General features: G+C 46.6%; 1 protein-coding gene across 1 annotated transcript; it reads left to right on the top strand.

The window, feature by feature from the left end:
* The first annotated feature begins 1,689 nt into the window (after positions 1-1,689).
* Positions 1,690-21,159, top strand: TH (tyrosine hydroxylase). The gene is made up of 13 exons (XM_069804518.1): positions 1,690-1,779; positions 6,024-6,227; positions 9,451-9,625; positions 10,442-10,530; positions 10,747-10,814; positions 12,629-12,679; positions 13,562-13,707; positions 14,123-14,258; positions 14,393-14,462; positions 14,773-14,829; positions 15,433-15,528; positions 15,698-15,831; positions 18,765-21,159. Exons 1-13 carry the CDS (start codon positions 1,690-1,692, stop codon positions 18,922-18,924), a joined length of 1,476 nt encoding a protein of 491 aa, XP_069660619.1. The 3' UTR covers positions 18,925-21,159.
* Positions 21,160-22,394: the final 1,235 nt, after the last annotated feature.

Raw genomic sequence — 22,394 nt, 5'->3', positions numbered from 1 at the left:
CGGCTGCTGGGCAGCGGGCATGACTTGGGACCTGCCTGCAAAATGTTTTTTGAGATGATCCTGCAACACCAGGCAGCATTACCCTCCCTCAGTTTGGTGGGTTTTATCTTGTGTTTCAAGCATCCAGGGTTTTGCAGAGGGAAAATAGAAGGTTTAGGAGACTCAGAGGGGATTAGAGATGAAATTAAAGCAGAAGCAAAGACTGCTCTCAGTGTGCGAGGTGGTACCACACAGGAGGACACAGAGACTGGGGAGAGAGGAGCCCTGATGGCTGCTTACCTCCTTCCTCTGGTTTCCACTGTACTGAACAGCATGGTGTCCTCAGCACCCACAATAAGAGAAGCTGCTCCACCTGACTTAAAAATGAATTTTGGCTCACTATTGGCCAAATCTTGAGCTGCTGCCAACTGCTTACTTCAGCTTTAACTTCTACCAACCTCTAGCCAGTGGGGGCTTCCCAAGCTGCATTGGTGGGGCTGGCAATGTTGATCATGCTCTCTGCTCCCTGGTGTTTGCAGGAGATGGCAAACGTCAGGACCTTTGCAACCTTGAGGAGGTCAATGGGATGTCGATCCTCCAGGGCTTTTGGCACTGCAAAAATCATCACCATGTTGGCATGAACTCAGCTGTCCCACTATGGGAAGGATGAGCCACCAATGCTAACCAGATGTCTTCAGCAGATGTCTTCCAAAGCAATGCTGTGGTTGGCAAGGTGGCCAGCAGGGATTTGTGCCAGCCGGTGGCCTGTCCCCAGCATGGCACTGGCTCACGTGAAGCAGGACCATGCATTCCCTCAGCGCTGGTTTAGGGTGGAAGAGATGCTACAAATCCCCCAGGAGAAAAAGGCCACTTTTACTCACAGCAAAGAAAAGTCCAGGATGGGTCCTGAGCTGCCACCCACTGTCACAGCCCCAGCTGTCCTCAGGCATTTGGTCTCTTAGGAATTACTGCAAGAGGAGCAAAGCCCCGGGGAAGGCAGGATTGAGAGTGTTTTTCCAGGTTATTTTCTTTAAAGCCTTTTTCATCTCTGAGGACTCAAGGGGCCCGATTCTGCCATCCTGCTGTCAGCATTACATGGCCAAGCCAAGACATGAGGTGGTCAGAGAGCACTGAAATGCAGAGCGTTTGCAGGAGCCGGGTGTCAGGAGGTGCGTACGTAAGAACAGCATCCAGTCCCGCAGCTGCCTTAGGGGAATCAGTGTTATTTTCCTATTCCTTTACTGCCTCAATGACAAGGCAAACAAGGGAAAAAAAGGGCTAGAGAGGGCTGAATCTCTTCCTTCCTTTTATTTCATCCTTTCACAGATCAAAATCCTTTCATGCAGCTCCAAACCTGGGAGAGCAAATGTGTTGGACTGCAACATGGCATGAGAATGAACTCCATCAAGAAAGGAAGGAAAAAACAGAGTAGAAATCTTTTGGGTACAGGCAAACAGGTGGGGGGAGTGTCTGGTCAGCGAAGGCAGGGTGTCTGCAATCTTTGTAGCGATTAGATTTAATGGGACAGAAACGTTTCTCTCCTTCACGTCCCCTCCTCCTCTCAGCCCGAGGGGGAGAGAGGAGGGAGGTGATGATGGGGAGGTGGCGGGGGGGAGAGAAGATTTGAAAGACTCTTTGACGTCAGCCCTGCCCTATAAAAAGCTGGCAAGGAGCTGGAAAGCAGAGAGCAGAGCTCGTGGAAGAGCAAAGATGCCAACCCCGAACATCTCCACCTCTGCAGCCAAAGGCTTCCGCAGGGCGGTGTCAGAGCTGGACTCCAAGCAAGCTGAGGCCGTCATGGTAAGACAACCCTACTCCACTTCTTTCCCTCCCCCTCCAAAAACCGCAGCCTGTCCTGTAGCTATAGGCAGAGGCAGGCAGGGATAGATGGACCAACACTGCCTTTGTGGGAGTTCCCCCACACTGGCACCTCTGGGCTTGAGCCTGGCAAAGGGAAATTACCTGAACAGTTCTCTCTACATATTGGTACATGTGAAATGCAAACATCTGGGGGGATGAAATCTTGGACTAATGCGACCCTCACCCCCCCAACCAAAAGCAAGTTAAATAACCCATAGACCTAAGGCAGGAATAACAAGGAATCCCCAGTGTGAAAGGCAATTCAAAAATCTAATGCCTTCCTGGTTTCAAGGCAATAAACTGCAGAGATTTTACCTGTTCCAGCATAATGAAAAAGTGTGGCTGTTATTTCAGACAACATATGAGGCACAGGCAATTTAATCAGTTTGTTCGCTTCTGCTGTGTCCGCAGTTCCACTCTCTCCCAGCACATTCTTCCCCCGCTTCTGTTCCCAGCCCTCCCTGACGTGGTCTCAGCCCTGGGTTTAGCCCGGGGAATGCTTCTGCACACACCAGATCTGTATGTGACAGGGAAAGGAGAGAAAAACTTCCTGCTGAGCTGTCAAGTGCCTTTAGAAAGCTAAGTCTGGCCAACCCATGGGACTGGCTGTAGGGACAGGGACATTTCACCTCCTAACCCAAATGCCAGGGCAGACAGGAGGAGCCCGGAGACTCCCAGCACGGGACAGTGCTTGCTGTGGGTCAGAGATGTGGCCAGGCTGTGGGTGACCCTGGAGGAGCCAGAGCAGCTGGTGGCAGCAAGTGCACCAGGAGGGGACCCCCTCGGGGTGCTCGGCAGGAGGAAACCCGGGAATCGAGCCAGGTTAGGGAGCAGATATGTTCAGCAGGTGTCTGCAGGGTGACTCCAGCAGGTTGGTTAAAGAGCTCCCCAATTTCTTCCCCTATGCCCGCTGCTTTGTTCACCCACCGTCCTCTTAACCCTCTGTGATGCTCTGACTTTGTAAAATCAGCTGCTACATAGGCAGCGAAAGGTGTTTTGGAGAGTGGAGTGTGCTGGAAAGGAAGGGAAACATTTAGGAAACAAGGAGGTGAGCTTGCTTTCTCTAATAAATGGAAATCAGGGAAGGCTTCCCTCTTGCACAAGCATTTTCATTCTGGCGAAATAAGGAACACTTAAGTCGTTCTTGAAAACCTGGTATTTTCCAGACTGCTCATCAAATCAGTATTTGAGACGCTCGTTGTTGTCTGGAGGAGGGGAGAGTGTTTGGTTATTACACACTCTGGGCTGCTGCTTCGCGTTTGATAGGAAACGGGCCGCTGAACAAAGGGGCCTGAGGAATTTGGGTTCACCAAGTGTGATGGCAGGATCGCGGCAACATGCTTGGGGTAAACGGCTCCTCCAGCCTGGGGTAGACGTAAAACCTCAGCCCATCTTCGTATCCCTTCTTTGAATAGAAATTCTTAGAAAAATAAAAAAAATTAAAACTTAGCCCTGTGAGGATCATTTAAAGAGCAGGCTGTATGAAAGGCTTTGCCCTTTGCTCTGACCTAGCACAGGAGATCTCCACAACCCCATCACTTATTTTGCTGGCTTCTACCAGGCAAGAGGCATGACTCTGCATTTGTACGTGACACTGTGTGTTCCTGGCCCTCGTGGTGACCTCACCCCGCTGCAGGGGAAACTGTGCAAACTGTGGGGAAAAAAAAGACCTTTGCAATCCCAGAACTCACCTACACAGGCAGGTATTTTACATGTCAGCTGGGCAGCTGGTCGAACTCACACCGCAAAAAAATCTTTTGATACTTATTTAGTTTTTCTGCTCCTAATAGTTTTTACGAGACGCTGCAGGACTGTAGCTGGAGCAGGATTTGGTTATAGGGCACACAAGCAGAGCCAGGCAGCAGAGAGCAGTTGGAGGCAAACCAGCAGGAAGGAGCTCCCAGGCAAGCAGGAGTAGGATGTTACTGTCCCCATGCTACAGGGAGGGAAACTGTCTTTACAATCCTTCCTGCTTGTTGCAAATAATGAGCCAGGAAAAAAAAGCCAAAGTACTTTAACTCAGAACATAGTATTTTTAGTGTCACTACTCAGGCTGGGCACTCTGAGTGGCAGCAAATTCAAAGAAGGAAAAATGCACTAACCCTTTGTAAGAGGTACAAACTAACCCTTCATAAGAGGTGAATGACTGTCAAACTCAGGCCCCGGTTAGGCAAATAAATGCTTTGCAAAATCAAATTGGAATTCTCACACTGTAGCTAGATATGCACTCAGGGAGCTAGTCTGCAAGTCAGTTCAGAAATACCAGGTAACTGTGCCTTCCGAAGAAAGGAAAGCATTTATCATGAGGGATCAGTTCGGTTAGTTTATATGCCAGATTCCTAATTTCCAGCAAAAGGAGGTAATAGGCTAATGAGCGTACATGTGAGGGGCAGAAGAGAGGAGGATGAGATGGGGAGCATGCAGCCAGGCAGCCCTACCCGGCAGAGGAGGCAGCAGGCAGGCAGACCCCTCCCAGCCCTTTTCTCACAAGCAAGATTCAGACTTTATTTCATTTTTTTTTTAATTTACCCACCCACATGCCAGCATGGAGCTAAGCAGCTTCAGGGACCCCTCAAGAGGGACCGAAACCCCCACTCCTGCCTGCCGGGGGCCACCCAGTCCCAGCACATGAGTCTGGTCGAGGCTGCCTCTCCCAGTGCAGCTTTGCAGTAGCACAAGTCTTCTCGCTATTTAAACTCCTCCCAGTTGGACTTTAACCTGATTTACAGCTTAAACATGGGGTCTAATTTCCCCACCCCAGATGTAAAATCCTGCTGCACCTCTGCACCTCGAGGCACAGTGCGATAAAACATCCTTAGCTAATGCACTGCCCAGCTTGGGGCAGCTGCAGAGCCCAGTTATGGTGGCTAGCACAAGGCTGTTCACCCTGCTTATTGCAAGCACTTTAAAGTAAACACCAGCTTAGCTTTAAACACAGTAGTGATATAAAACACACTGAAAGCTGAGCTGTATTTTTCAGGCTGCATTTAAAATGTCAGCTTTACACCGCTAAAGCATCCAAGAGGACTTTCACAGGAAACATTAGTTACTGATGGCGGGCTTTGAAAAATCAGAGAGAAAGTGGGCTTAGTAATTCAGCAGACTGCCTTTTTAAAAGGAAAACATCCTCCAAATTTTCATAAGGCAGGGAAGGTGCTGCTTGGTTAGCATCTATATCTTTTTCCAGATATTTTCAATGTAATCAGAGGGAAAACTGCAGCCAGTCCTGCTCTCTATGCAGGTGCTGGATGGCTTTATGTGCTGCTCCTTCTTCAGTGCTGCCCCAGGTTTCTTTTAGCAAGTTCTGAGGGTTTGTCATCTGGTTTGGGTATTGAACACAGAAAATTGGAACCAGCTGAGCTGCCTCTAAATGGAAAACTGGTTGTAAAAAGACCGAGAACAAATAAGTTTGTATATGAGCTAACTGTATAACAAAAGAAACAGCAGTGATTGAAATAGTTTGTAGCTCACTATAAATATAAAAAGTGACCTAACATGACCCCAGGCAGAGAGTTGCAGCATTTTAGGTGCAATTCCAAGTAACAGAAATCTGCAGGAGTTTGTTGGGACAAAACAAATCTATAGATCAGTGGGAGGAATTTATTTTCTGGAGTATATGGATGTGGTTCCAATTACACTTTGATGGGCAAGCATCCACTCAGTGTCAGAAGAAAATGTCACGTTGGATCCTGGAAACAATTTAGCTAAGCCGCCCTGCTAATACACCTGCGAACAGTTCATGTTTCCTGGCCAGGTCGCAGCTGTGGGCTTCAGCTGTCCCTCACAGTGTATCTTTTCTCAGATGACTTCATGTTTATCTAATGCCACTCCACGTGGGTTCATCAGACACCTGAAAACTGCGTAAGATTGTTTCTGGTTTTTATTTTTTGAAGGATATTGAAAACTGTTGCTAGGAAAGGTGAGGGGAGAAGCCCACTCTCCAGTCGTGCTACAAGGATATTTTACACAGATTTTTCCTAAAGCTCCACATTTCCGAAAGTTCAATTCTAAAGCCTCAGTCCTCATCACCAGATCTTCCTCTACAAAGCCAGGCAAGTCAGTCCAACCTTCCCCTTATTCCTCTGCTGAGACACATTGGTCACACCTCATCCAGCTACCGGGGATGCCTCTGATCTCCCCCACAGTTCTATCAGAAGTGTTACTTATTTCTGTTCTGCCTTCAGTCTCCGCGGTTCATTGGTAGACGTCAAAGCCTCATTGAAGATGCCAGGAAGGAAAGAGAGGCTGCAGCTGCAGCCACTGATGCTGCAGAGTCTACAGAGACCATTGTCTTTGAGGAGAAGGATGGGAGAGCCATGCTGAACCTCTTCTTCATGCTCAAGGGAGCCAAGACTTCACCACTGTCCCGTGCCCTTAAGGTATTTGAGGTGAGTACCTAACCTGTTGTATGGGACTCAGGAAACACAATACAGGTTTCCTGGTTCTTCTGTGAGAAATATCACTTCAGTCTACTAAAGAAGACTCAGACTAGGTCTGCCTACTGCAAATTATCAGTTAATTGTCTGATGTCCCCACAGTCATGCTTTGCTCATGCCCCAGCATGCCCTCACTTTCCATCAGTAAGAATGAACCATATCTCCGTCTGGTAGTGCTGTTAAGCTCTGGGCTTAGCTTTGCTTAATTACTGGATCCAACCACACAGTTTCACACCTACAATCCACACTCTTGTGGCTTGTAGCATACTCTGACAGCCCCCTCCACTGCTCAGCACTTCAACTTCATGTGCAGGGCTCTGATCCCACATTCAAAGCAAGCTGTGTGTCCTGCATGGCTACAGACCAAACCCACCTTACTTGGGGGTCAAGGCTTTGGCAGTCTCTGAATGGCATTGCCACATTGGTCCTTGGCCAAAGAGTTACAGGAACGACTTCACCCTGGGCATAAAACTGGTATTGGCATATTGATTTCAAAATTACCTCCCTACTTCAGGGATTAATTTGATTCAAATATTAAAGGTTCTATTGGTCCCCCCACTGAGATGTGCCCTGTATATGGCTTTAATACCAAGGAAAACTGGTAACTAATTGAGCTTTTTTCCCCCAGCCAGCACTATAATGTTGCATTATCTACAATCTCAGTACCATGAATGGAAAGACTGAGATAAGCGCTGCCTATTTAAACAGTAATCAAAACACAACAACTTGCATTTATGTAGTACATTTTCATCCAGAAGGATTCAAAAGTGTTTTGCAAACTGAGGTTCTGAGATATGTTTTATCTACAGTAGTGTAATTTCATTGACTTCAGCAGTAAGAGGAGAGGACAATTTGTTCCTATTAACTAGTCACATGGGTAGTAGGGGGCCTCCAGAGGTCTCTAGGCCAACCTCCTGCTCAAAGCAGGTCCAGTCACAGCAGGTTGCTCAGGGCTGTGCTTGTTGCATTTTGAATATGACCAAGGTAGAGATCCTACAGTCTCCTTGGACAAGTTGAGCAGTGTTTAACTGCCTTCATGGTAAAAAGATTTTTCTCTTTCCCTTTTCTTTTTAATGTCCTTGCTTCCAGCTTTTGCCCATTGCCTCTTGCCGTCCCATTGTATGCTTTTCAGATGAGTCTGGCTCTGTCTTCTTTACAGCCTCCTACCAGGTACTAGCAGACAGTGAACTGATGTCCCCTACCCCTTCACTTAAGGCTGAACAAATCCAATTCCCTCAGTCTTTATTCATATAACATTTGTGCTCCAGCCCCCTGAGCATCTTGACAGTCCTCCAGTATACCTGCTACGGCTCATCAATGTCTTTCTTCTATGGGACATGGTACTCCAGATGTGGTCTCCCTCATCTGGGATAGATAGAGATAGAGGAATCACTTCCTTTGACCTGTTATCTACAGTCTTGTAGTCTGCTACTACAATTCAGTATGTGGTTGGCCTTTCTTGTCACAAGGGTGTGCTGCTAGCTCATATGTTAATACACATGATAATTATGTAACACCTTCTTCCCCATGAAATGCAACCACTTCTGGGGTAAAAACAGATCACCAGCAACACTATACAGCAAAACCACTACTTAACAGCTGTAAGCATACAAAAAGTGTGTTTGGGGGATAAGTATTTCCCTGAAATTGTTGGGCATTCTAACTATTCGTTGCCCGTGCAGTACTATCTCTGATCATCTTATGAAAAGTGTTTAAGATCTTCAGCAATTACAAAACAACTTGCATCTCGTCTAAGAGGACTGCTGCAAGAAAAGCTGTTTTCTGGACAACATATGTTTCTTATCTCAAGACTGAATCTCTAAGACAAGCTTGTCAGACAAAAGCCTTGGTGTTTTCATGGTTGGGATCTCCTTCCTAGAACTGCACAGCTGCCAGATAAGGCATGAAAAATCCATCAGTGTAACATTTCAAATGCAACAGACTGCTTAGCGAGTATGAAAAATAGAAGTATAGGCTTTTGTACTTGGTAGATTTCATGTTACACTGCGTTTAAAGTCCATAATTTAAATAATTTTTAAAACATCAAGCAAGAAGCAGAGGCAGCTTGTGTTCAAATATTATTTGTTTCTTCCTGGAGCAATTCACTTGCCACATCAAGAGCTTTCTTACTAAAAAAGCTCTTTGAGCTTGTCGCAGAGAGCGCTTTAAATATAATAAAAAGACAAGCATGTCAAGCCACAACAGAGGAAGATTCATTTCCCAGATCCCTCCGGCAATGAAGGTTACAAGATATGAAAGCAGACGGGCATAATGACATTTGCCTCATCATGAACCAGGCTGCAGGGAAGCTGGTTTCGCTCTTCTGTATGTGTTACATGCAGCCAAAGCATAGGTAATGTAATCACAGCTGTCAGATTAATGCAAAGGTATTGATTGTTGAGGGGACAATGTAATAGTGAAGTTGGTAGGTACATTAAAAAACACGGTCCTAAATTTGATTTACCTGTGGCATTACATCTGTTCCTTCTCATCTTTCTGCTCCTGATTAACAAGAGAAATCGTGTCCTTTCCTCTACCAGAGACCTTGCAGGGACTTTAGAAAGGTGGGGTCATTGCCCAGGGCCTTGGGCTTGTGCTGCCAGTTTTCACTGAGCTAAAGAGAATACCCACAAATCTGCCAGGCCCTTTGGACGCCTGTGGGCTCCATTCTGCCCGCTCCCTATTCTTTGGGAGTCAGTTCTGATGGTGAGCCCCACGACTGCCGGCTGGCTGGGCTCAGCCCCGCCGGTTCAGCACCATGGCCAGCGCCCGCCGCCTGCCGCGCCCGGGCAGGGCCGCCCCTCTGCGTCACCGCCAACCCCGTCCCCCCCAACCGGTAGAAAAGCACCTCTGCCTTGAGTGGGAGGTGAAAGGACAGGGGGTCTTAGGAGGTGGCATTGTGCCACAGCGGCTTCCCCTCTTGATACGATTTTCTTTGCCATGGTGGAAGTCTTCTGTTGATAGTTATTGACCAGCCCTGCCAGTTGTCTGTCCAGGAGGAAAAACTGTGGAATTAATGGATAAGAGTGTTTACCCCAGTGGGGAAAAAAAGGAAGAAGAAAAAGACAAGGGGGAGTCCCTCCCAAATGTATCCATATGGACACCTTTGGGAAGTACCAGCAGGTGTTTCAAGCGTTGTTTAATGTTTTTGTTCTCCTTTTCCATGTCCCCAAAGACATTTGAAGCTAAAATTCACCACCTGGAGACCAGGCTTAGCCGAAAGCCCCGTGAAGGGACCGCTGAACTGGAATACTTTGTGCGCTGTGAAGTCCACAGCTCTGACCTCAATACTTTCATTAGCTCCATCAAGAGGGTAGCAGAAGACGTGAGGACCACTAAGGAAGACAAATGTAAGGAACTTACAAGCTGTTTCACTTTTGTGGAGAGGCTGAGCTGTAGAAACAGGGTGGAGACTTTGTTATTCCCTGAGAAGAGGAAGGGCTACTGTATGCTGAATTTGAGCAAAACAGAAGAGACTGCCTCTGGGACGGCTGAATCCTGAAAGCCACTTCCCTCCTTGTCCATTTCTCAACAGACTCCAAAGTCCATAGCCCATTCTTCTGGTGCCAGATTGAAAAAATAGAAATAGGAGATGAAATTTCATGCTTTGTTCATACCTCTCCTACAGAGTTCTCCATCTCTATTCCAGTGTTTTATATTATAAATGTAAAGTAGTTTCCTACCTATGTGTCAGGAACTCTGTACGCATCCAGCACTAAATTACAAGACACTCCCCATGCCATCCTGTTCTGAAGGCAAGGTGATTCTTATTGTAAAATCTCCCTGGAGCTCTGCAGTGATCTCTCTACAACCAGTTGGAGCTCTGGATTTGTGAAGTCTAGATGTGTGTGAATGTGAAGTCTAGAATCTTTAAGTAAAATCCAATTTTCATCTTCTTGTTTACTTTTGTCACAAAATACTCTGCTGAGAGATGGACAGGGAAGTCATGAGATGCAGATAATGGTGTTAGACCTGACTCTAGGACAAGAGCATTGAGAGTGTGGGACTACTGCCTGGAAGGCACAGCTGTGTCATGTGCTGTTTGTTGTGGGTGTGCATTTGGTACACCGGGTCAGATGTATCTTACTCAACCTCACAACCCCTTCTCAGCAGGAGATGCTCCATCTGCACTTCCAAACAGTTTTTCTCTTTCTCTCTCCCCACAGTTCACTGGTTTCCCAGAAAAATCTGTGAACTGGACAAGTGCCACCATTTGGTCACCAAGTTTGACCCTGACTTGGATCTGGATCACCCGGTGAGTTAGTCTGTGTGGGCACAGCCTCACGTTGGAGTCCTGAGCCTTCCCTCAGAAGGAGGGAGCTGGAGAACACCCATTAGTGGAGCTGATCAGGGAACTGTAGTGCAATCACCAACATGAGAGAAATTTCTCCAGCCAGTGATGAACTTTTTTGGGCAAGAAATTTTAGTAACCGATTAAAAATCCTGCCTCTGTTCCTATTTGTCATCACAGGGCTACTCTGACCAAGTATATCGCCAGAGAAGGAAATCGATAGCAGAAATTGCTTTTCACTACAAGCAGTAAGTCTCTTTCCTAACATCCATGCAGGGGTAATGCCATGTCAATGCAACCTGTTGGGAAGTCCTTGATCTACCTGCATGAGACTTCTCTTCTTTTATGTTTTGTCTCCCCATTCAGCCTGGCCAGCTCTTTTTGTGTCCCTCTTCTCTCTATGTCTTCCAGTCTCAATTAAAAAATTACTGTGGTCATTAATTCATACATTGATAAAGCCAGAATAAACCTCCTGCATAACAAAAGCCACGTATAACTCCATCAGACTTCAAACTTAATTCTGAAATGTAGCATCTCTTTTAGAATGACATCTAGTTTTGACTTCCAGTGTTTCAAGTACTGAAAAAGCTATGTGCCCAGAAAACTTGTTCCAATGGTTCATTATCCTGGGTGTGAAAAAAACGTGGGTTTCATTTCTAAACCAAATGTTGGTAGCTTTAGCTTTCACCCAATGGATCATACATGCCTTTCATTTGCTAGATTGAGTTCTGCTATCAGATAAATTTTTTTGCTGTGAGGAAATTTATAGACTAAATGGTTCACCTCCTCTCTCTGATAAATTAAATAGACTCCAGTAATGGTCTTATCATTGTCTTATATTGATTTAAGACTATCTCTTGTACTCCTACTTAATACTCCTGTTCTGATATATGCAGTGATAGGACTCAGCCTCTTCACTACAACATCCAACAGAGCTCTAATATGCAGTTGGGTTTGTAAAATATTCCCTAGATCCTATTCAGTAACACTGCCTTCCACCGTAGCGTCTCCTTCTCTGAGCAGGACTTTAAATGCTGATTTCTGTAGCGAGCTGTGCTGAAAGCAGGCTATGGAAATTATACGGGTCACCTTCTTGAGCTACCCCTGAAACTGGTGTGATCCTGGCATGGCTTTCTGCTCTGTTAGCTTTCATGGTCTTTGCAGATTTGAAGCCCCGAATATAGACATTGATGTTTTTATCTGGTACTAATACTAAATGTACAGAAAGTCACTGTGCCAGCAAGAGAGTCCTGAGGGACACAGGAAGAAATACTGTCCTAGGTGATGCACCCATTTAAGATGTCTTTCCTCACATCTCATCTGCGGGTTAGCATTTATGAGCCACTGTGTAGCATCCCTTCAGGCTGTTAATGGAAGAGGAACTACGCTTTATTGCTGTGATATGTGAATACTTCATTTGTTCAAATACAGAACAGAAGGATTTAGGAAATACAGTTGCTAATTATGATGCAGAAAAGACAAAAGTGTCAGTCTTCTTTAGTTCCCACTTATATCAATGTTAAGATTTTCTTTTCTTGCTGTCCTTAATCTTACTGACAATACATTTTTCTGCTTATATCAATGTTAAGATTTTCTTTTCTTGCTGTCCTTAATCTTACTGACAATACATTTTTCTGCAGTTCAAATGCATTAAGTTTTCCTCATTACCTGCTTTTATTTCCCAGCCACTGATTCATTCTTGGAGCCATCAGCCCCCTGAAGTTCAGGCACATGAAATTAATTTATTTTCACAAAAAGTTTCAATTTTTTCCAGTGAAGACCATTTTTTTTCTGGACAATATTATGCCTGCTAAGCTTTTCTGCATCCCTTGTTCATTTATAACCTCTGGCTAGACTAATGCTTTTCTCTGTGTCTATGTATTTGTTGCACTTGTACAAATGACTCAGTGCTAAGGCTTTGTCTTTCCTGTCACCCCCTTGTTTGGTTTAAAGAAGATTGATCAACATCATGCAGAGCTTCTCCAAAGTGCTTCCTTCTCAAAGGGAAGAGGACTCTAGCTTGTGCTCTGCTGCTGTCAGTAATGGTGCTTTTGTCTTGCAGCGGGGACCCAATCCCTCATGTGGAGTACACGGCGGAGGAGATCGCTACCTGGTGAGCGCTGATTTAATCTGTGACCTTTATTGGCTTCACCACTGGAAGCTGGTAATCAAAACCTAAACAGTTAGGGCATGACTTCTTGAAAAACATATCAGGAGTGCAAGCATCCTACTTAATGGCTTGTTATAAAACCCAGTAACTCATTGTGTGGTGTTTTATGGTAGGGACTGCATTTGGGAGAGCAAGCTACCTCCAAAACAGTGATGCTCTGTCTCATCTTCTCTTGGGGCTGCACCGAGAGCACTTTCATGCTGCAGCCCCCAGGAGTTTCCTCCAAAGGAGCCTCCCCAGAGAGCGAGGCAGATAATTTGGAATCCCACTTCTCTAAGGGGACCTGGCTTAGTAGCAGCCTCCAAAGGGCAGTTATCATAGCTGCAGAAAGAAGTATGAGGCCTGCAGTGAATATCTGCATGGTACCTCGCTTGCCTCACTTAGGAAAACACTTTGAACATGATTACTTCCAGGAGTGTTGCTGCAGGAATGTCTCTGAAAACAAGGCCAGCTCATACGAGCTGAGTACACAGGCTCCTAAACAACGTCATCTCCTGGTTATATTGACTGTCTTCATAGTGCAACTTCAGCAGTTAACCTACAGGGAATATTTTAATTCCAGTTAATACTTTTTATACAATCTTCTGACCTTCAAGGTCAGAAATAGGTCTGTGCAGATACAGCTGCTGACTTTGGAGGCTCATTTGAATGTCTGTCTGTATGTTTACATACCCCTACCAATGCGCACAGACATAGACTTAGTGGTAGAGAAAGGCAAAAGGACAAGAAACCTAGAGGCACGAGTCCTTGATAGTGTATAACCAGAGGACAGGAGAGGACTAGACACATCAAGCCACTGAACGTCTGCTACCTCTTGTCCTGAAGGAAGGAGGTATATAGCACCCTGAAGAGCCTGTACCCCACCCACGCCTGCAAGGAGTATCTTGAAGCTTTCAATCTACTGGAGAAATTCTGTGGCTACAATGAGAACAACATCCCTCAGCTGGAGGAGGTCTCCCGCTTCCTGAAAGGTGGGTGCGAGCCCGGGGGACCCAGGTCCAGGGTCTGCTGGGGCTCCAGCACAGTGGTGGCAGCTACAGCTGGGAAATCCGAACTGGAAGGAGGAGTGTGTGAACTGAGATTTGGGAGGAGAGCTGGTAGAGGCTTTTGCATTGACCACAGAGGACAGGGGTAGACCCCAGGTAGTGGGCACTGCAGCTAAACACAGTGGGCTGCAACTGAAGGTCAAGTTCATAGTCAAATGATCCCGCTGAGCACCTAAAGAGCAGATTTTGCTCCCTAGCAGGAGTGAAAAGATTACGCTTGGCACAGCAGAAGCCCTTTAGTTTCCAGCACGGATGTTTTTGCTGTCCATGCTGGGAATGCGGGACACCAGCACAGCCCGTGGGCCGTGCACCCCTGCAGAGACAGTATGCGCTGTTTCAGAGAGGACCGGCTTCCAGCTCCGGCCGGTGGCTGGCTTGCTGTCGGCGCGGGACTTCCTTGCCAGCCTGGCCTTCCGTGTCTTCCAGTGCACGCAGTACATCCGCCACGCGTCCTCGCCCATGCACTCCCCCGAGCCGTGAGTATTGCCCAGCCCTGATGGCCTCCCCTGCCCAGACATCCCACCTGGCCAGTAATTAACCTTTCTCCCTAACGGACAAACTCTGTCCACTGCTGACCACGTTTTCCTCCTTTCCCCATGGTCGTTGGCAGGGATTGCTGTCACGAGCTGCTGGGGCATGTCCCAATGCTGGCTGACAAGACGTTTGCCCAGTTCTCTCAGGTAAGGTGTTTGTCTGCTTCCTTGCCCCAAACTGACCCCGGTCTTGCCACCTAAACTCTTATTCTAGGATTTATTTATATTAAACATGATATTCAGGAGCCCTAGTGATGGACCGAGAACACTAATACAGAGTAAAAATACCAGACTGCAGCAAAGCATTTTTAGTGCGAGCATGATGAAGCCCCAGCAGATGCATGGCAGTGCAGGGCAACAATATCTGTTGTCTCAAGGCAATAAAACAGAGCAATGCACACGTAAGGCCCTCAGACCAAATCTGTCCTGACGTTCGCCCTTTCCCTTCTCTTCCCAGGATATTGGGCTGGCGTCTCTGGGAGCAACTGATGAAGAAATTGAGAAACTCGCAACGGTAAGTTTTTCTCTTTGCTAGATGGGGGCCCCAACCCCTCCAGCAGCACTTCTGCAGTATCAGGGGGACTGGTCCAGCCTAGTCTCCCCAGATTTGCAGGCTCAGAGCCCCTACCCGAGCTGTTTCAGACCTGCTTTTTCATGATGACTGTGCAGAGCAGAGATCAGTTAAACAGCAGAGCTCACTTGCACATTAACCCAGTTTTCTCAGGCACCATAGTATCATCAAGCATCGTATTTCTAATGACAGCACTGCTGGGACTCTTTGGGATGGGATTAAATGGCATCCACTTCCTTTGGCTCTCCCTTGGCAAGGTGACCCGTCCTGCTCCAAGGACACCGAATGGCAGCACTGTGCAGCAGCCAGGCATGCAGAAGACCAGCTCAGGGACACAGTTTCCATCTGTCCCGGTGTGGCAGAAACTTAGTTTAGCACTTTGCTCTGGCTGTGATGGGTGCAGGGTAAGGAGAGGGGACAAAATGCCAGGCACCTGTTCATTTAAACAACCCCAGACATCAGTCATGATGCAAGGGCTCAGAAGTGACAGGGAGATGAAGATGAGGAGCTGTATCCCCTATGCATATTTTCTTTCTCCTTTCACAGCTTTACTGGTTTACGGTGGAGTTTGGGCTCTGCAGGCAGAACGGGATAGTCAAAGCCTACGGAGCCGGGCTCCTGTCTTCCTATGGGGAGCTCATAGTAAGTCCCAGCATAACTTGTCTCTCTGCTCTAGACCCTTTACAGCAAAAAACCTTCTTCCTTTGCACAGCTCCAATGGCTTTACCCATCTGTTCTCCACCTCTGTCTATCACATATGTGTTTTCTGATCCCTTAATTTCATGCAGACATTTTTCTGCTGTGTCCATAGCACTCCTTGTCAGATGAACCAGAGGTGCGAGACTTTGACCCTGATGCTGCTGCTGTTCAGCCCTACCAGGACCAGAACTACCAGCCTGTATATTTTGTGTCCGAGAGCTTCAGCGATGCCAAAAATAAACTGAGGTAGGACTGGGCAGTGAGACACTCAAACAGAAGGAAATGAAGCTATAATATATTGAAACAGGGTTTGACACCATGGCTGCTTTCAGCTCAAGGTCTCAGAAGTACTCTGGAAAGTGTTGTCAGGTCTTTCAAAGTAAAGTGATTCTCCAGTTCCTACAGGGTCCAGCTTCATTCCCTTGGATTCACCCAAGAGTGCCCCCAAAATATGCTGGACTCAAGGGTGTGGGTGTGGAGGAGTGGTATGGAGTGGGAGGCACTCTTGGAGACAAGACTGAGGGAGCAAGAAAAGGGACTAATCTAGCTCGTCTGCCTAGTTCTCACAGGAAGGAGTTATAGACCATCTCAAGTTCCCAGGGGAGGCTGAGCAACATAACAGAGGGCTGGTGGTCCAGCAATTGGAGACCCAAAGCATCCACCAGGACCCCCTCTGCTTCCTTGCTGCAGAAGGGCCAAGTGATACAGGTCAGGTACTGGCTGTCCTTCACGGGAGCATCTTGCCAGCATGTGTCCTTCTGAAACACAGGCTTCTGTGTCATGTAAAAGTTTGCTCTGTGGCTGAAAGTTTTAGGAGACAGGTGAAGAGCTGCTCAAAATGGTGGCATTCTCTGAATTTAAGATGCAGAAAGATGTTTGTCTTTCTGAGCAGCTGCTGGGCAACATAGCCATTTAGCATTCAAACAGCAACTGCCCCCCCAGGCATCGTTAGTAGCTCATACACAAACAAAAAATATTTGCTTGACATGGATAGATTTATCCATGGAAAAAAAGGAACTTCTGCCTCCTAAGCTGGTTAACATGGGTTAGCAGATGCCAGACAGCATCCCGCCAGTGTAACTGGGTTTCCCCATCCTGTGGCACTTCAGACAGGATGGAGAGGGGCAGCTCTACCCATGGACATGTGTTCAGAAGAGGATTTGCTTAGTCATACCCAGAATTGCCCACGGGAGGAAAGCTCAGTCCTTTAACATTTGACTGACAGAGGTAAACTTTGCCTATACCATTTTACCTTAGGAAAGGGGTAGGATGAGATGAAGTATTACACAATGTACATGACTTTGCAGTTCCTGCAAGTGGGGTATTTCATATAAATAACGTAGCGAGGACTGCTATTTTTCAACTTCTGCTTTTATTACCCTCACTTGTACTGTTCATACAACCTGGAGTCCAGCTGCTCAAAAGCAAGTAGCTGGGGAGCCTGTCCTCTCACACACACTAGGCTGCTTTAAAGAAACCCAAACAACCGTGGCCTAATGAGTCATTTCCTTGCATTTAAAAAGTAAAAATACACCATATACACAGCCAGGATGAGGGTAGAGGGTTTTGACAGTGACAAGCACTGTAAATGATCCTCTTTAAAGAGCTCAGAGACCACAGAGATGTTACTCTTTGAGGTGAAAACATTAAAACATCTATATTTTTTGCATTACTGGCAGTTGCCACCATGAACACTGATTATCAGTGTTATCCCTCATGAAAAGCCTCTTTTCCTAGAAAGAAAACTTCCTACTAGTTTTCTAGGGTGGACACAGCTCCTCAGTGCCCTTCTAGGCATCCATGTGGTACTTTTTATGCTTCAAAAAGGTGTTAACGCACCCATGTTGGAAGGCAAGTTTCTAACCATTAGCAGCTGTGCTAGGAGTCATCACAGTGGCCAATAACATTAATAAGCGAGATGAGCTGGACCTTGCCTGGTAGTACTGAGATAAGCCGCATCTTTTAGGAACTGGACAACGTGAGTATGCAGAAAGCCCCTCCGTTTGCACTTCTTTTTGTTTCCCTGCAAGCCTGGCAGCCCCCTGCCAGCACCAGCCTGTGGCTTTGACCATTTTGCCTCTTGGCCCTGTCTGGTATTCTCCCCCCAGCCCCAGCAATTCAGGACTAGATTTCCCCACGGCATGTAGTACCAGCCAGAGGAGAATCTGTCCGGGAAAGGGATGCGTTTTCCCCGAGCCCTGCGCCAGAGCAGACCCACGGTAGCCACAAGAGGGTACCCTAAGCTAAGCAATTCAGGAGCGAAAGGGTGAAGCCTCAGCAGAGGCGAGGAGCATGCCTGGTGCTAGTGCTGTTTGTCCCCTCATCTTCCCAGGCCTTTCCAGCATGAGACTGTAGCCATGGGTACCTAAATATAGATCCCCAGCTCCATATTTACACGGCTGCTAAAGAGAAAAAAAAACCATACCCTGTCAAATGTACAAATTTTGGTGTTGGAGGTGAACAGGAGCAACTTTGGGGAAAACTTACCCTTGATTTGTTTTCACTTGACCATGTACTTCTCCATTAGAAAGGTAGCAAGAAGGTCTTGCTCTTGAGAGGTATCCGGTAAAGTCAGGCTCATTACTGAGATCTGGACTCCAGTTGGCTTTGGGTACAGTAGTGCAACTTTGCTCAAGCACATGGCTCTGATAATGCAATTCCCATCCTTTCACCCACGCCTGAGCCACAGCCTGTCAAATCTATCCTGAATTGAGCTTGCAGCTAGTTCCCCCCTCCCCAAGCAGAGATTAGTCAATAAATGAATGTCAGAAAGGATTTAGGAATATAATACTATAATTCCACGGGCTTTCCCTGCGATTAACTTCTAAATCTCCTTGGCATTTTTGAAAAAGAAAAAAAGAAATTGAAGTAGAGGATGCCTGATGATGGCCATGGAGGTGACCAGTTCAGTGTACCCTCCAGTTTGATGCAAGCCCATGTGTTCAGCCCATGGACACCTGCAGTCAAACTCATGGTCTTCCTTGCTGAAGAGAAGGGATCTCAACTACAGCTATAGCCCTGTGGAGCTGGAAAGGTAGGAGACCAGAGCTTTCACGCTAACCTAGAAACTCTTCCTAAAGGAGGCATTAACCTGTTGTGATCTGGGTAAATGGTGGTGGGTAGGAGGGAGACTCAGGACCCATTTCTTGTACCAAGCCCTCTGCACCTTTTCCTTGCAGGAGCTACGCGGCACACATCAAGCGGCCCTTCTCAGTGAAATACGAGCCCTACACCCACAGCATCGAGCTCTTGGACAGCCCTCAGATGATCTGCCACTCCCTGGAGAGTGTAAGGGATGAGCTTCACTCGCTGATTAACGCGCTCAATGTTATCAGTTAATATGAGAACTGCGCTCTTTCCTTCCCCTCTTCCCACACAGCCCCAAAACCGCCTGCTCTGCTCTCGCCTAGTTCCCACCTATTAACTCCTACCTGTCTTCTCCAAACATTTGTATTGCTGCCTGTCACCATGCGACCCCAACAGCTTTCCACTTTTATATCTAGGGCCAGCTTGGAGGAGGGCAGAGGGATGGACCCAAGGCCTGCTGGCTTTTTGGGTAACTTTTCTATTGACCGCTGGAAGAGGCTTAACACACACCAAAAGCATGGCCAAGCTACAAAGTTGAAGTCAAGAGCTGTGTGCTAGGCTCCTGGGTGCAAGGAAGAGGAGAAAAGCTTCTTTATTTAAAGAGAGAGAGGAAATCTATTTTTTCCAGTTCGAGAGAATAAATTAATCTGCTTTTTTAGCCCCAGAGCAACTCCTATAGTAACTTCATGAGGGACCCTCAGTCCCTACCATCTCCTGCCTCCTACAGCCTCATACATTTGGGAAATGAAGAGCTGCTCTAGAAACTTTTCTGCCTGAACCAGCCCTATGAGGTTTGAAATTTCAGCTCCCAGCCTCCCCATAGCTTCTCGCACAGGGGGATGCTTAAGCACAAGACCCTGAGCTGCACCACCCCACCAGGCTGCAATAAGCATTGTAGATCCCCTGAACCTCCAAACTGACCTAAGCTAGAAGTTGCCTGTCTGGCATAGAGCAGCCCTGATCTACCTGCATCATTCCCAGCACAAGCACCACAGAGCAAGCCCTGGCCACCCCAGACCAGCGCGTGAGCATCCCCTTCAAATCCTCTTTTAAGAGCTTCCCACAGCAGGGAGTCCTCAAAAGCCCAGCTGCCATCCTTCACAGCAGATAGCAGTCACAGCTATTGATGTTCCTGTGGGCTAGTGGCCCTGGACAGCCTCGGCAGCCTCTTGGTGTCCTGACTTTATTGGTTATGGCAGACTGAGTAGGGCCACTAGTGTCCCAAGTTTTCCAGTCCCTGGGAGGATTTCACATGCTTTCACTTTTCCAGTCTATTACACAGGTACAGCATTGTCTTGTTCTTAGGTACCCCAATATCACTGTCACCTGATGTAGCTCAGGTGTGTGACTAATGCCATTGCTGGCCATTTCTGAGGAAGGTAGCACATGGTTAGGATGCTCAAACCCAGTTTCATCCAGCTTTCACTGTAGAAATTAATGGCTTGATGTGATCCAAAGGTCTCAGTTTTCCTCCCCCTGCTTTTGCCCTTCTTATCTTCTTGCAGGCTGTCTCATAACTTAGCGGTTTGCTCAGAAGTTTGGCCCAAGGTTATGCAGCTGTGCAGTATCAGAGCTGGGCTTGGGATGCGTGGAGGCAGCTAAACAGCTGTGGGGGACAGCGAAGGGGAGAATTACACATAGATGTTTGCATGATCAGTTATAACATTTCTGTATAGACTTTTACCACCCTTGTCCACTACATACTATTTTTATTATTTCCTCTTTAAAGAAATGCAAGGCTTAGCAGTTAAGTTTTGGCTATTAGGTGTAAGTATCCTCCAATACTTATATATACCATTGCTCTCCAATGTTATGTGGCTCAGTCATAATAGTTTACAATCCATTACACTTTATCCCATTTCAGACCTTCACATACATATGCTTAACCCCCAGTTCTCTCAAATTTTAACTACTGAGCTACTGACAGCACTTAATCTCCCACCTACTTCAATCCCTCCTTTCTGTTTCCTTTCTTATTTGACCCCCCTCCTAAATTCCTCCTAAATTGCTTAAAAGGCCATTACTGAAATCAGCAGTTCAACACTACGGCTAGCTACTTCTCCTCAAGCTGTTCCTCCTCCTCTGATTGTCCCATAAATTAATAAAACTACTGAGTTCATTCAGTTGTTATAATTTTAGAGCACTTTTTCCAAAACTTCAGCTATGATTTCCCAATCTGGGTGGATCCAGATCTTGAGCTGTAACTCTCAAGGTTCCCTTAAGGGCTGTGACAATTTTTAATTTGGGGTCTTAAGCTATTACTCTTTGATTAAGTAGCTGGAGCAAGCTATGCAAGACTAAGGCAGGCTAGATCATAGGTTAGCTATCTAGCCATGAAAATCTTATTGGTGACTCCAGTAAAACAGACTAAGATAAAGAAAATAAATCTTCAAACAGGCAAGAAGTAACAATGAAGCCTGTATAGTTAACGCACAGCTTATGGCCTTGGCAGTAATAGCAATGCCACATTACTGCAGGTCGCTGTTCCTCCTCTCCTTTGGTAGTCTCCAGCTCCTGGGTTACTGCCCATGAGTGCAGCAAGGATGCTGCAGACCCTGCAGCGATGACAGGCTCCTGATCAGGACTGAGCAGGGAGTCTCTGTGGAGGTGTTTGCTTTCTGGCCTGGCCTCAAAACCCATAAAGGTCTGAAGATGGTTGTCTCTAGTTCTCCAAAGCACATCACAGTCATTATCTGCCTTGTTAAATGTCTGAAATTAATGCAATTTATAAAAAGACCAAAGCTATTAATATGGAGTGAAAAGCCAAGTTAAAAATCCTTGCAACTGCAGGAGCCCTCAACTCCTCCGCCTTGCCTTGGAGTTTGCATTGCTGCTCCGTGACTTTGTCAGCTGTTGCTTGTTCGAGGAGCTGTAGTAAAATCTGTTGCCCTACAAAAATAGAAAATAAGCAAAACTTGAAGCATGAACCAGCCCCGTTAGCATGCAAGCATATAAACAGATCTACTGCAGCCACACGCGAGGTAAACACCACGCGGGCTGCTCCTGTTTGCTTCCGAGAGATGAGGCTGAGCTGGGGCGTGCTGTGAGTGCGGGGGCTCAGGCTCAACAGGCGCTGGAGGTTCCTCTTTGGGGCATTTTCTGTGTCTGTGTTCTTGACAAATTCATGACAGATTCCAGAATTTTTTGGCCCCTTAGGGGGACATCTGAGAAACATGAACCCATTTGTATTTACCATTGCCCTCATCTATTTAATATCTTAGAGGACTTATCCTATTAGTAACATAATAGGTCCCCTTCCATTTTGTCTCTAGGGCTTGTTCCTTTTTATCTGATTTCAGATACATTACTTGGCCCCTTATTTCATAAGCCATATATGAATTGGATTCTTCCTTTCTCATTTTACATATTTTTCTCATGTTGCTGCTTCTACCCGAGCCTTGTTTTCTTCTTTATCCTGCCATAATATTTTAGGGCCGCCAAGGAACGGGCTAACCAAACAAAATATGGTAGCGTTGTAAGCCAGGCCCTAATCTTTCACTGCTTCTTAAAGCTACTAATATTGAGGTTAAATTTTCAGCGCATTGTTTTGGATATTGTCCTACAATTTTCTTTAGTCTATTTTTAATAGTCTGACTCATTTCTTTCTACCAGTCTGGAGGATTGCAGGTGGTAGGGTATATGCAGTCCTTGCTTAATCCCCAGTTTACTCATTAAGGCTCAAGTTACCTCACTTACAACCCCCACCCCCCCCGCCCCGCTCT

The sequence above is a fragment of the Haliaeetus albicilla genome, chromosome 16 (genome assembly GCF_947461875.1).
Source record: "Haliaeetus albicilla chromosome 16, bHalAlb1.1, whole genome shotgun sequence".
Lineage (NCBI taxonomy): Eukaryota > Metazoa > Chordata > Aves > Accipitriformes > Accipitridae > Haliaeetus > Haliaeetus albicilla.
Note: the sequence above shows the minus strand (reverse complement) of the source record. Positions and strands in the feature narration are given on the sequence as shown.